The sequence below is a fragment of the Pleurodeles waltl genome, chromosome 5 (genome assembly GCF_031143425.1).
Source record: "Pleurodeles waltl isolate 20211129_DDA chromosome 5, aPleWal1.hap1.20221129, whole genome shotgun sequence".
NCBI classification, from domain to species: domain Eukaryota; kingdom Metazoa; phylum Chordata; class Amphibia; order Caudata; family Salamandridae; genus Pleurodeles; species Pleurodeles waltl.
This window is the reverse complement of record NC_090444.1, coordinates 578849973-578864255: the sequence shown is the minus strand read 5'-3', so window position 1 is coordinate 578864255 and position 14283 is coordinate 578849973. Positions and strand designations below refer to the sequence as shown.

At 43.9% G+C, this 14283-nt stretch overlaps 1 protein-coding gene across 1 annotated transcript in view; it reads right to left on the bottom strand.

The window, feature by feature from the left end:
• RYR2 (ryanodine receptor 2) overlaps window positions 1-14283 on the bottom strand; it is a 2714825-nt gene that overhangs the window by 1579328 nt on the left and 1121214 nt on the right. Inside the window, exon 18 of the mRNA XM_069234403.1 lies at window positions 1813-1946. Coding sequence (XP_069090504.1) covers window positions 1813-1946 — 134 coding nt within the window. The remainder of the gene's footprint in view (window positions 1-1812; window positions 1947-14283) is intronic.

Genomic DNA, 14283 nt, shown 5'->3' with positions numbered 1-14283 from the left:
TCCAAATATCAGGCATCGGCAGCATCAGGGTGCGCTTCCAGACTCATCGTGGGGTGTGTGGGTAGCTCTGATGGTCACATTCCACTGATGTTGTGTAGGGCACAGCAGTGAGGTGCATCAGTGCTGTGTGGTGTTTCTAGCCACTCTTCCCCAGGCTATATAACTTTAGGTGGTTTGAGTGAAGTAGATGGGGGGGAGTCGCTGCACCAGGAAATGTTCTGTATGCCCCAGTTGTGATGCAGTCACTGTGAGCGGGATCAGCACCAGCCCACTGCGACAGCAGTGTAGGAGCACCTGGGTGCATGAATTGCACTCTGCATGGCTGCATCTCACAGTGACGCCGCCCTTCAGTACTGCAGATGCAGCCCAGGCACCTCACAGGCATGTCACAGCAGATCGAAGCCCAGGCCTGCTGGTCGCTTCTACAGCAGTGGCAGAGCAAAGCTGGCTCAGTGGGATTGGTTGTTGGTCGATGGGCACTGCAGCCCCGCCCTCAGGCTTACCCTGTAATTGCGGGGCCTCTGAGGGCCACATCAGGCTGCAGCATTCACCAGCTTGTTGTGTGCTCAGATCTATGACCCCAGCATCCGTGCACACAGCCACCTGCTGTGGAGGGCGTCATCTGTGCAGTGGGCTGTCCGCAGCATGTGGATTGTTGCAGATTAGTGCTGAACAATGACAAGTTTTGGCATTTGGCCCCAAAGATTGAAGGCCATGAGGCCATCTTGGTCGCTGGCTTGGACATGCTCCCGAACCAGATATTTTTTAAGCGTACCAGTGGTCCAAAGAACCAATACCTGCTACTAAAAAATGAAACTTCAAAGTTTAAAAAAAGGTCTACTTTATTAAAAGCAATCACAGACATTGTGGCTTGCTGACCCCAGCAGAACGCCAACTCTGTGATGGCATAATTCCTAGTGGGTCACAAATTACAACCTACCTCATTAATATTCATGAGGTAGGTCAATTGCAAAACCATTAGGAATCGCTAAATGAAACTCTGTGGGCTTCATACATTACGAAATCAAAATCTCTATAATTTGTACATATGGCACAAACTTATTATAATGCTAAAGTGAGTAAAAAGGTTGACAAATATATTGATTGTAACTAGGCAGCACAAAATAATATTAGTGATCCTTATGGTATTTTGAGTGGTTAGTAAGTAAAAAGAATGTCTTCTCTCCTCCTCAGAAGAGGTATTGTTTCTGCATCACAGAAAATGTCTGAGAATCCCTGTAGTCCTATTGATAGGTTTAGGCACAAGGAAAGGTTTAGAAATCTCAGGAATGTAGAATGTAAATATGGGTGACAACCTCGAGCAATCTACTGTTATTCCACCCATCTGTCACTCTTCAAGCCTGTGAACACTATGCATAGTGTCAGTTAGAGTAATCTGGTAAACCCCGAGCGAAATATACTGATGTGATTCTAACCTTACCACATTCGAGAGGTGCTTTATTACCCCACACTTGGCCATACGCTGGGGATTAATTTGCAGCAACTGGATTGTACTAAAATATAACATTTATATAGCGCATTAACACCATTGGTATGGCTCCGAAGAGATGACATTGCAGCAGGTTTTCCATTGTGATTGGCACCTGTCTGTCAAGTTACCACTAACTATTTGCTGTATTTCTGCGATGTAAAGTGTTATTACCGTATCAGCGAAAGATTTATAGAAATGGTAGAATTGTATCTGTCACTACCACCGCACTTTAAACGAGGCCGGTAATCTCTTTGGATTTACGCAAAACTCACATACTCTCTGAAATTAAACCAGGGGGTTGTCATTGAGCCCACATTCACCTGCTCACGTGATTGACAAGCCGAGTCTGAAGAAGCAGGTCTCTTCCTGGGAGGAGATTATCACAGATCAGGTGCTGATTGGATCGCACGGCCACCCCATGGCACACACAAAGGGAGCACAGAACATCCAGAACCTACAAAACAAAGCAATTTTTACTTAATTCGCAATTCATCAGTAAGAAAAGTATGAACACTCGATTTTAAAATGTAACATTTCGTTTTTAAGTGGGAACGAGTAATTTTCTACACTGTGCCGGCAAATTAATTTGCGGAAGAGGCACTGCTTTGCAGTCGAGTTAGAAACACATTATTAACGTCCTAGAGGAAGTGCGGCTTAAGAACAGCATTTGAATCTAGAACACAGGATTATAGCGACATTTATATGCAGATCGCTCGCTTTCAGGGTCTTTACCATAGTTCCAATCAAAAGCATTTCTGGAAAACATTTCTCAAGAGCAGAGGTTATTAAATTGAGATAGAAAGACCCGAGAACTGCAGGGTCGGACCGACCCATAGGGCAATATGGCAGTGCCCAAAGTGACGATCTGACAAAGTCACAGTGTGGGCCGTTTATCTGGCTAAGTGTGGGCCTGTTTTATGCTGTGGTGAGCCATTTACTTCTCCCGTATTACCTCAAACTCTGCCCGCAGCAAGCACAAACGCATGCACTCGCACATATCTCTGATATCACCACAAACACTGGCTGCAGCAAGCACACATTCACGCTGTCACCCTCTTAATGTAAATCACACATAAAGCTAGTCTTTACAAGCTGATAACTGACCAGATCTGCAATTGTAGAGCACTTTTTAGCTATCTGATTTTCTAATGGAGGCTGGTTTTGTTTTGGTGCCTGGGTCTGTTTTCTGTCCCAGTCCAACCCTGATAAGAAGTGAGAGGCTGCCTAATTGCGAAACACAAATGAGTAAGACAAAGCTTGAGACACAAATACGTTCCTGGCAAATTTAGCCTACAAAGATAAATATATGTAAGCTTGTTTGTGGATTCCTTGTCACCAAGGAGGAAGTGCTTCAGTCCAGGGATTTTGTTTAAAAATGTAATGCCTTCTTATATGTCATTGATACAATAATTTTTTTTAGCCTTCTCCAGGTCATTTGACCAAATGTGATGCAAACATCTGAAAACAAGAAAAACACATTACTGGCACTATGTTTTTGGATGACAGTGAATCACCTGGTAAATTTAGGGAGCTCGAGAAGCCAAGCAGGGATGTAAAGAAAGAAAAGCAGTGATTCGAGAAAGACCATTACTAGTTTGTGTACACCGTACTTATTTCCACAATTTGAAGATGCACGCCAACATCAGCCATGCTCATCAAAAGCTATTCAATCAAACAGGCAAGCGTTGCTTTAATTTAAATTGACAGCAGAGACTTTCTCCAGAGTTGGGGGTAAATGCCCAGATTTGTGGTAGGCAAGTTTACCTTGATTTACCTGCAAAGGGGCTTCATTTCCATGTTCCCATAGTATATTTTGTGAATCACATTTGTTTTGCGATGCGCTGATCACAGACAAAGCCTCACAAAGTACACAATGTATAATTATGTTGCTGGCAAGTTGTCTAGAAAGATGGACCAGTATCTGGCTAACTGAGCTAAAGGCATTAAAAAAGCTATCTATGTGGTTTAACCTATGCCTTGGTGCTGAACCGCCTTCTGCTCACTTTCAGCTACAGGTTAAAGTGCTCTACATAAAGGAGATGGAGGCTGTGAATTGGTAATGGCATCCTTTTCCGACCACTGTGCATGTGCACAAGACGTAAGTGTAGTAGTTCCTGCTCACATTGTGCATGCTCACCATTTTCTATGCAATTTACACATTAGTCCTCAGTGAAGAGAAGTCACAAAATGATAGGATTATCTAATTTCCTTTCCTCTTATCTGCTTATGTACTAAATTACCGGAGAAAGGCAGTTAGCTTCCCTTTCATTGCAGAAAGATGCTACTCTGCTTTTACTGAACACTGTTAATTTAAAGTCCTGTTCTTGCCTTCTCCTGAAAGACCAATCAATTGACTGCTGCGAGAAATTTGTGTTGGGGGTCTCATTTACAATATTTTGGAGCAGGGCTGTGCTGCTAGGCTTCTTGCTGCGCTGCCCTGCATCAAAAGAAAAGGGCAGGAATGAGGCGTATTAATGAAATATGGTACATTCCTGTCCTCTTCCATTGCGCTGGCGCATAATTGGCACCATGGTGCAGGGGTGTCTGCGTTGTAGGAATGATTGTTTTTGCACAGGAAGGGATGCCTTCCTGCACAAAATCAATCAATGGGAGTGTTTTACTCTTTGTGTGCGTGCTGCAGAATGCTGCACACATAGAGGAAAAAAACAAGTTATTTCTCCTCGTTACGCCTCCTCTGGGTAGGCGTAGGCTTTTGATGCATTTACAGGTTTACAGAACCTTGTAAATCTGGGAACGCATCTACATCCATGGATGTAGTGTGGGAACACCCCATTGCAACGTCCATGGAACGTCTCTTTGATGCGCAGTAAGATAACACAGCAGCATGTCCTGCGTTGTCTTACTCCATATCTGCACGTCAATGAAAAGCTATGCACAGTGGCCTTCTAAATATGGGCCTGCAGCTTGCGCTGCCAGTGCATTACAAAAAGTGACACACCGTCAGCATAGAGGTCTTGTAAATAAGCCCCTGGTCTCTAGTTGGCAGAGGTATGCACCCTGTCCAAGTAGGGACCACAATCTCAGTCAGGGAAAGGAGAGTCAGATACACAACCTAAATTAACCTGTGCTCACCCTCTGGTAGCTTGGCACAGCACAGACCAGGCAGGCTTAACGTAAGAGGCAATGTGCAAAGTATTTGTGCAGCACCTAAATTACAGGAACACAGTGAAAGAGACCACAAAAAGACTCAACAGGTTAGGAAGATAGGGGATATTTATCTGATTAAAACAAGGCCAAAATGACAAACATTCAATAAGTAGATCCTAAGATATGCAATTTTGAAGATTTTGGTGAAAATCGCACAAGGAAGCGTAAAACGCCAGCGGTGGTTATCTGGTCACACCAGACTGGGACGAAGTCACAAGTTCATGCTAACCGCGATGGAGTGTGAGCAGGCTACGGGCGCTCAGTTAAGCCCGCAGAACACAGTACTTTAAATCCTGGTGCGCAGCCTGCACTGTGTTGCTTTGAGAGGCTCCATGTTGCTTTGCAGCAGTTCTGATAAAAACACAGATGGAAGAGCACCTTAGGCACCTTCTAACGGTCCAGGACTGGGGTGGCACCACTTGGCAGGGTAGAGTCACAGATGTCAGAGTCCCGGTGCTGTAGCAGGTGAGTTGCAGCAGTCTTTGATGTCCCTGAAACTGCAGAAGAATGGGGACGCAAGCCAACAAGGCCTAAGAGATTCTTGGGTTCAAGGATGTAGAGAGCAAATTCAGTCCCTCTTACTGCAGTACAAAAGCAGCAGGCACCAGGCCAACAGAGCAGAGCAAACAGTGAAGTGGCAGTCCTTCCTAGAGCATCAGTAGTAGCCAACATAGCAGAGCCAGTCACAAAGTGGCAGTCCCTCCTACAACAGCAGCAGTATGTCAACACAGCAATGGAGTTGCAGAGTGACAGTCCCTCTGGGCAGCACAGTCCTTCTTCCTGGCATTTTTCTTGGTTCCAATAGTATCTGATTTGGTGGGGCTTCGGGTGCAGTATTTATACTGTGATACCCTAGCTCTGGAAGTTGAGAGAAGCTTCCAGAGGCAGGCCTTTGAAATGTACAGATGCCCTGCCTCCTCTGTCCTGGCTCCAACCTGGCTGGAGTGACAATACAGGGTCATTAAGCCCTATGTGGGTAGACAGGACAAGTTTATTCAGGTGTAAGTGAGGTAGTGCTAAGCTCTGCTCCCCATTAAGCCAGTTAATAGCCTGTTGAGGCCCATTAATGTCCATCAAGTCACGACTAATCTCCCATTGTGTGTGGCTGTCTAGAGGGAATACACAAAGCCCAGCTGTCACCCAACACAGACAAATATTCAGAGGCAGGCAGAGGCACCAAATGGTTAAAGTAAGAAAATGACAACTTCCTAAAAGTGGTATTTTTAGACCTACAACTTAAAATCCAACTTTACCATAAGTTGTACTTTTAATTTGTGTGTCCAGAGACAGCAAACTCCACATTTCTATATTTTTCCAATTGGGTGTTCCACTTGATAAAATGTTTTAAGGTAATCACAATGTTATCCTATGGGAGAGATGGGCCTTACAATGGTGAAAAACTAATTTAGCAGTTTTTCACCACCTGGACATGTTAAACTTAAAAGTACATGTCCAACCTTTTAAATACACTGCACCTTGCTGTTGGGGCTAACTAGGGCCTACCTTAGGAGTTATTTACAATTTTGACAACTGGGGTCTTTTGCTTCTGATGTCCTGGTGCCACCATATTGCAAACTCTCAAACTGAGAACCGTGTGCCCCTTTGAGCACTGGACTCTCAGGGTAGTGAGACAAAGCTGTTCAAAGCCTACTCATGGAGGTGCTCTGACTAGGAACTCCGGCAGCCCAACAAATAGCATTCCATTTATCAATGCCAGAGCGTTTTCTTAAACAAGGAAAAGGAGTTTAATACACACACAACCAAATACTATTCTCACAATTACAAATATGTACACAATTGCAGGTTGAAAACCCAATGGAAACCCCCTCTAACGGGTGTCAGAAAGGAAAAGGGGTGCACTACAGAAAGCTCACAGAATTCAACAACCCCTCTCAATGCCGACTAGACCTTGTAGATTCGGGAGACATTAAACTGTTTGCCTACCGGCAGACTATATCCCCCAACCGCAATAACTCCTTATATGCCAAGAGCAATCATGTGGCATGCATTATAAAATTCCGCTTCTCTGAACTAGGCTCCTTCCACTCTGACCTGTTTTCAAGACTTTAAAGAAACACCCCTATGGTGGCTGAAGCGAGAAAACTGTCTGATCCTCCTTGTTGTCCCTTGCGAGAAAATACTGCCAGTGCCTGTCAGAGAAAGGCAGCTAATTACCTTATGAAGATTTCATGCATGCTCATTTTCTTTCCCAGAAGAAAACTAATCTCCCTAAATGGGTCTGTTCACAGGGTGCTTTGTACTGCTAGTTGGCCAACAGAGTAAATAAACCGGCCCACCACAGTAGCTCAAAGCATGAATTTCATTAAGGCTCGCTCACAAAAATGGGCCCAATTTTAAAAGTACTTAAAGAACGCATGCAGAGCATAACTAACTTTGGATATGCATTAGTGGCCTAGATAATGTATAGAAAAGGATACATGAATTGCCTGGTATCACATATCACTAAAATGTTAAGGTTTAGGCATATTTTGTCCAAAGTGAAGAAACAGTATAAACTAGTGGTATTCAAACAGTGCAGCAAGACTCCCTGGAGGGGCCACACATGCATCTCCGTAGGACAAACATGACAATGAAACAACAAAGAAACTTGCTTATAACTTTCATTGTATTATTTTGTAGATATTCCTCGTCATTTTATGTGGGGCGAAATTGTTAAAGGCAGCAGGGCTCGTCCCACAAACATTTTGTTTTCAGTGTATAAATTAGTGTCTAATACCGGAAAACTGTTAGTAACTTAGTTAACCGTAAAAGCAGTGAAGCTGGGTAGGGAAGCTGAATCATTGTGCCTAGAAAGCACTTTGCAATACTTTTTTCAGCTGTCTGCAGACGTTCTGAACCATTTTACACCAAATGCATATTACATCCTGGAATCTGTATATTCATGTTTTAATGTATAGAGAAGAGCAGACTGGTTGTGGCCTCGAGGGGCATAGTAGGGCTTTTTGTAGGGAGTTTCGTATGAACAGGTTTGATGAACAGGCACTAAATATGGCTTTTAAGAATGGGATAGGATAAGGTTTCTATGGGGGGGCTGGATAGGGGTATCATACTGAACTGGGCTTTTATCCATGAGGATAAAAATTGAGCTTTCGAAATGGGACTGGATGGACATCTCAACAGTGACTGGATGAGTATCTTCAGAGGAGAATAGTGGACTGTGATTTCATGAGCAGGGCTCTTTGTTCGATTTCAGAGTAGGGCTTAGCTATGACATGAAAGAAACACTAATGCGGGTTTGAAGAGGCGGATGCAAAATGGTTTTTAGATGTTTTATCCGTGGGTTTTTGCAAAGGTGATATGGATGAAATTTTACAAATGGGATTTGGCTAGGACTTTGAAGAAGGGGTATGGATGGCCTGTTGTACAAAATTTTGCAATGGACTTTATCCATGATGTCTAGATAGATCTGTGTGGGAGGTGGTTTGTATGGGGCTTGTGGAGGGTGTGAAAACAGGGCTTTGTAAAGGAACTTAATTTAATTTTTACTTCCATTTATTTTGTGCAGTGTCTGTATTTAGTCAGATACACTGACTTGGGACATCACTGAATAATAAGTAAGAGGATGAGGAAGTGGCCTAAGGAGTTAATGGCACATTTGCTTAATGGTAATGAGACCATTAAGCCATAATCTGTGTCCCATTCCTTACATTTCCTTCCTATCAGTGTGTATTGCCTTCATACTGGTACTGTTGGTATGATAAATACAGGAGGAGTGGGTGTCTACCTGCTTTATGACTTCTACTCAGGGTTATCTTACTGAGGAAAACAAAGCAGTGATGGATTCATTACTTGAATTAATCTCACTCACTGGTAATTACTCTGGGACACAACCCAGTCCATTGTTTTTTTGCCCTCTAAGCCACATCCGACAGGAAACAGCTATATACCAATCAGCCTTAGTCCTGCTCTCACAGTAACAGTCCAGCTTGAACTGCCAGACCAGGTCCCCTCAGGAAAAGAACACAAACAACACCAGGCTGTTTTAGTCCTAAGCAGGATTCACCAGTGGGGTGCAGCTTGAGATCTATAGCTCAGTAAGTATGGGACCCAAAGATGGGATACCCATCACATTTAGGGCATAGCACTTTGGAAATCAGGGCAAGGGTGAAGTTATCAAATAAAGCTATAATTAAGAAAAAACATAGAAAGGCCTAATTGAGAGGTGCAACGAAGGCGACTAGGAAGATTTCAGGACCCAACAGATGGGACATTGTGTTGCTTTAGATTTTCAGGTGTCAAGGAAGAGTTACCACCAGTGCTTAGTTTAAAAATGTAAGTGCCAGAGCAAAAGGTATCACTTAGGAGGCCCCTCCAGCTTGCACCACCCACTTTCCCTGCCAGGGCTACCAAATGCCCTTACCAATGATCTAGACCCCCAGTTATAATTATATTTTTACTCTACAATAAATTGCTAAACTCACGTCCTGTTGAAAGTAGGCAGACAGCACCACCATGTGGTGGAGTGTGATTAAAAAGTACCCGTGTTAATAATTTATTGCCGGTGCTGAGCATCAGAAAACACTGGCACAGTTTAAGTACTGGTTATCCCTACTTAGGAGTGGTCAAATTAATATAATTTAAAATGGAAAAAACGTTTTACTGTACTATTCAACAGAGCAGAAATGTGATTTGTCACTGTATAATACCCACTTTATATATACAAAATCTGGAATAATGCCACACCCTAAAGGAAGTGTGACTTAAAATACACCAGCCAAAGAACTATACCTTGCAAAGTTTTGCTGCAAGCATAAACTCTTCTTGGGTTCCTGATGACACACAGTAGGATAAAGAAGCTGACATGCTTTGAGAGTAATGATATTTATCTAATGAGCTATCTTTTTACAACTAAGGCACAGATTTATGTTGTGGAAGTGTGGCGGTACTCCTACTTCATGAATTAAAAAAATATGAATTTAATGGAATAATTCAAGTCAGCAATTGTATTGGTGTTGGTGTAGGTTTAAATCACAGCAAAGTTTCTACACCAACTGCTCCATCCCACCAACTCATCAAGTTATCCCCAAGAAACTATAATTCATGACTGTACATGCACAATTTTGTTGTCAATGATGTCATTTCAGATGTTGCAATGATGTTATGAACGATGTCATAGAAAAACCCATGAGTTATGTAAAATGTGAGGTAATCAGCAGTGCATGGCAAGGATGCAAGTTATAGTTAATTTAGGACACAAGTTATAGTTACATGGAATAACTATAACTACTGAATTTCAGTGATTTTGTTAGTTTAAAATGTTACATTTTAACTGACAGTTTCATCACACTATAACGTTTATTTAACCTTTGTTTTGTTCAGTGAATTTCTAGGTTCTTTTAAACGTAAAGTAAGATATTATTTCAATTCCTAACTATAACATCAGTTTAATCTTTAGAAGAGAGAAGGGGGTGAGGTATATTTTATCTCCTCCATTCTCTTGCCTTCTTGAGTCATGTGTAAATAAAGAAATTATCTTGAGGCTTTAGTAAGATCAAGCACATGAAGAATAGAAGTAAGAAGACGATCACTTGACCCCAGGATAGAGATGGGCAAGCCAGCAGATTTGTAGTGCAAGCTGAACAAGAACCTAGCCAGGGGTCTGGCTTGGCCATAGCAGCCGAAGCATGGGCCAAGTCATTGCACGATTTGGCCTGCAAATCAGGCAACTAATATCAAGTCAAAATACAAAAGAATGTCTTTATAATGGAAAAATAAAATTGTTTCTGAACATAAACTCAGATACATTCAAGAAAACATCTGGACTATGGCTTCATTGTCATGAGGCAGCCAAAAAAGATATCGATTTGTCATGTGCGCTCTATTAGTGTCCAATTTTGTTATATATAAAGCAACATTTTTGCTTAGTAAACCATACATGAGAGATATTTTTTATGTCACATTTCAGCAACTTCACTGTACTCTCAAGAAATTTGCCGCACTCAACTAAAATGATTTACTCCAGTGTCATCAAGGGCCTCATTCCGACCCTGGCGGTCCGGGGACGGAGGAAGCACCGCCAACAGGCTGGCGGTGCTTCTTGGGCAATTGTGACCGCGGCGGTAAAGCCGCGGTAAGAAAAGGGCAACCGGCGGTTTCCCGCCGGTTTACCCCTGCCCCAAAGAATCCTCCATGGCGGCGCTGCTCGCAGCACCGCCATGGGGATTCCGACCCCCTTCCCGCCATCCTGGTGGATGGCGGGAACGGGTGTCGTGGGGCCCCTGGGGGCCCCATAATGATTTTCAGTGTCTGCCTAGCAGACACTGAAAATCCCGACAGGTGCCACTGCACCCGTCGCACCCCTTCAACTCCGCCGGCTCCATTCGGAGCCGGCTTCATTGTTGAAGGGGCTTTCCCGCTGGGCCGGCGGGCGGCCTTCTGGCGGTCGCCCGCCGGCCCAGCGGGAAAGTCAGAATGACCGCCGCGGTCATTTGACCGCGGTACGGTCTTCTGGCGGTTCGACCCCCCAACAAGTGTTTTAGTAATTTGTAAAGGGGTACCTCCACAGCTTAATAAACACACTGTAGTTAGATCGAGGTACTCCCCAGAAAAATGCTTATTAAATTCAAGCACTAATAAACAATTTTAAAGTTAAAAAAACATAATATGTATGAACTTGTGAGGCATGAAGCATCTAGGAAATACAGCATTGCAATCAAAAGTCAAGGTTCTTGATTAACCAGGACCGATGTGCAATTTCAGTCTGACAGCAACTAATAGAGTTTGGATAGGCCAAGTGGATTGTACGGGTCAATGTTTTTTACCTTCTGACTTAATGTACATTTTGAAGCTCTAACTCCTCTAGAGGAGAAAGATAAGAAGCTGAAGCTGGCTAGGTCCCTCAAAGTCAGATGCATCATTATAGGCTCCCATGGAAGGCTCTAGTTTTGAAGCCACTGATGTTGATTTGTCACTGGGATAGATTTGTGGCCTTTGTTAGATTTTTCATCCTTTGAGTGGTCTCCCTTAACTTTTTGCCTCTGTTTCCCAGGTTGTTGATGTGTGCTGGACTCTGTTGTTGCTGTTTTAGTTACTCTGGGTACTTTACAGCTGCTAACCAGTGCTAAAGTGCAAGTGCTCCTATACAAAATGTGTATGTAATTGGCTTATCCATGATTGGCATATTTGCTTTACTAGTAAGTCCCTAGTAAAGTGCACTAGAGGGCCTGTAAATCAAATGCTACTAGTGGGCCTGCAGCACTGGTTGTGCCACCCGCCTAAGTAGCTCTGTAATCATGTCTCAGACCTGCCACTGCAGTGTCTGTGTGTGCAGTTTTTAACTGTAAATTCGACTTGGCAAGTGTACCCACTTACCAGGCCTAAACCTTCCCTTTTCTTATATGTAAGGCACCTCTAAGGTAGGCCCCAGGTAGCCCCAAGGGCAGGGTGCAGTGTATGGTTAAGGTAGGGCATATAGTAATGTGTTTTATATCTCCCGACGATGAAATATTGCTAAATTCGTTTTTCACTGTTGCAAGGCCTGTCCCTCTTATAGGCTAACATGGGGGCTACCTTTAAATATTAATAAGGTGTAGATTCCCTTTGGGAGCAGATAGACATCTGGAATTTGGGCTCTCTGAGCTCACAATTTAAAAATACATCTTTTAGTAAAGTTGATTTTTAGATTGTATGTTTGAAAATGCCACTTTTAGAAAGTGAGCATTTTCTTGCTTAAACCATTTCTGTGACTCTGCCTGTTTGTGGATTCCCTGTCTGGGTCAGTTTGACAGTTGGGCTGGCTGCACCTCTCACTAGACAGTGACACAAAGGGAGCTGGGGTATAGTCTGCATTTCCTGATGAGCCACCTGTGCTAGGAGGGAGGAAAGGAGTGGTCACTCACACCTGCCCTCACACAATGCAGTCTCCAACCCCTTGGTGTGTGTCTGGGGCCTGGCCTGGGCAAGGCAGGATTTCACAAACAAAAGAGACTTTCCTTTGTCACTTCAAAGGACAAAATGGGTATAAGAAGGGCACTCAAAACCACAGACTTTAGAACACTTCTGGAAACCAAGAGAAACCTCTGCCTGGAGAAGAGCTGAAGAGCTGGGGAAGAAGAGCTGCCGTGACTGTGCTTTGTGGAGCTATCCTGCAGTTGCTGCTTCTGCCTGTGCTAGAGGACAAAGACTGGACTTTGTGTTGCCTTCCTTCTGGTGAAGATCTCCAAGGGCTTGATTTAGAGCTTGCCTCCTGTTATTTGAAGTCTCAGGGACAGCAAGGACTTCTCTCTGCCAGCACCTGGAGTCTCTGGAGAGACTCCTACCCTGCCAAGTGGTGCCCATCCAGTTCCTGGGACCCTGAAAGGAGAAGCTGGCAGCCAAAGAGTGAGAAATGCACGCAAAGAATGACGCAACTCCGATCTGCGGCTGAAAAATCAATGCGCCGCCGGCTTTGCGGCTGAAAATCGACGCTCGCCTGCAACGCGACCTGAAGATCAACATCAGGGGCTGGAGAAATGACGCACAGCATCGCTTACGGAGGCTGGTGAGATCACAACCTGTGCTGCATGGTTTTCGGATCATTGTGTGGCTGAATTTCTGACGCAAACACCACTGAGCGTGTAAAAACAACGCAAGGCCTGCTTGGACCTGAGAGTGCTGACCGTATCGACTCATCGATCTCCTGCGGAGAGAAGAAACGATGCACTCTGACCCAACTAAAGGAGAAACGACACAAGGTCTCGCTCGTGAGTGAAATCGACGCATCGCAAGCCCTTTTTGACGCACACTCGCCCGTGCAGGGCTATTTTTGACGCACTCAAGGTACATTTTCATGCTAACAGCATTAGTGTATGTTTATAATTACATGAAGACTCTTTTTGGTTTTTAATTGATAACTTGACTTGTGTACTGTGGATTTTTGTTGTTTGGTCTTGTTTTGTTAAGATAAATATTTTCTATTTTTCTAAACCTGTGTTGTGTCATTTTGTTGTGTTTTTATTAAGTTACTGTGTGTGTACAAATACTTCACACCTAGCACTCTGAAGTTAAGCCTACTGCTTGTGCCAAGCTACCAAGGGGGTAAGCAGGGGTTAGCTGAGGGTGATTCTCTTTTACCCTGACTAGATTAAGGGTCCTTGCTTGGACAGGGGGTAACCTGACTGCCAACCAAAGACCCCATTTCTAACAGCCTTGCTCTGCTGTTAGGATTTAACGCCAGTTAAGAAAAAGCGGAATGCTGCAGGCATGCAGGGCTCCACGAGCCCAGGTATCTTCATGACAATGATTCTTAGAAATCTTTCTCTTCACAACAAAAAGTTCTGAGTAAGTCAACCCTGGATTTCTTGCCCATCTAGGATGCAGTCTTCCTGGGGATGCCTACCATGTTGTTCCAATCCTCTAGAAGTAAAGAAATATTAACTCTAAAATGTCTTCTACAACTGGGAGGTGTTCACCTAGTCAAGCCTGCAGCCTCCGGTTCCTTAGGGCAGGCTTCTAGGCACAAGGTCTCTTTTCAGACAGAGTTTCTCAGGGCCCAGTTCACAGAGTCATGCTGGGCTTTCTCAGGGTAAGGACTCCCTCTGCTTTTTGTGTCCCTGTAGCAGGTAACATACATTTTGCCTTAGGAAAGTGGTTCCAGTCTTTGGGTGCCAGCAGGAGCCAGGTGT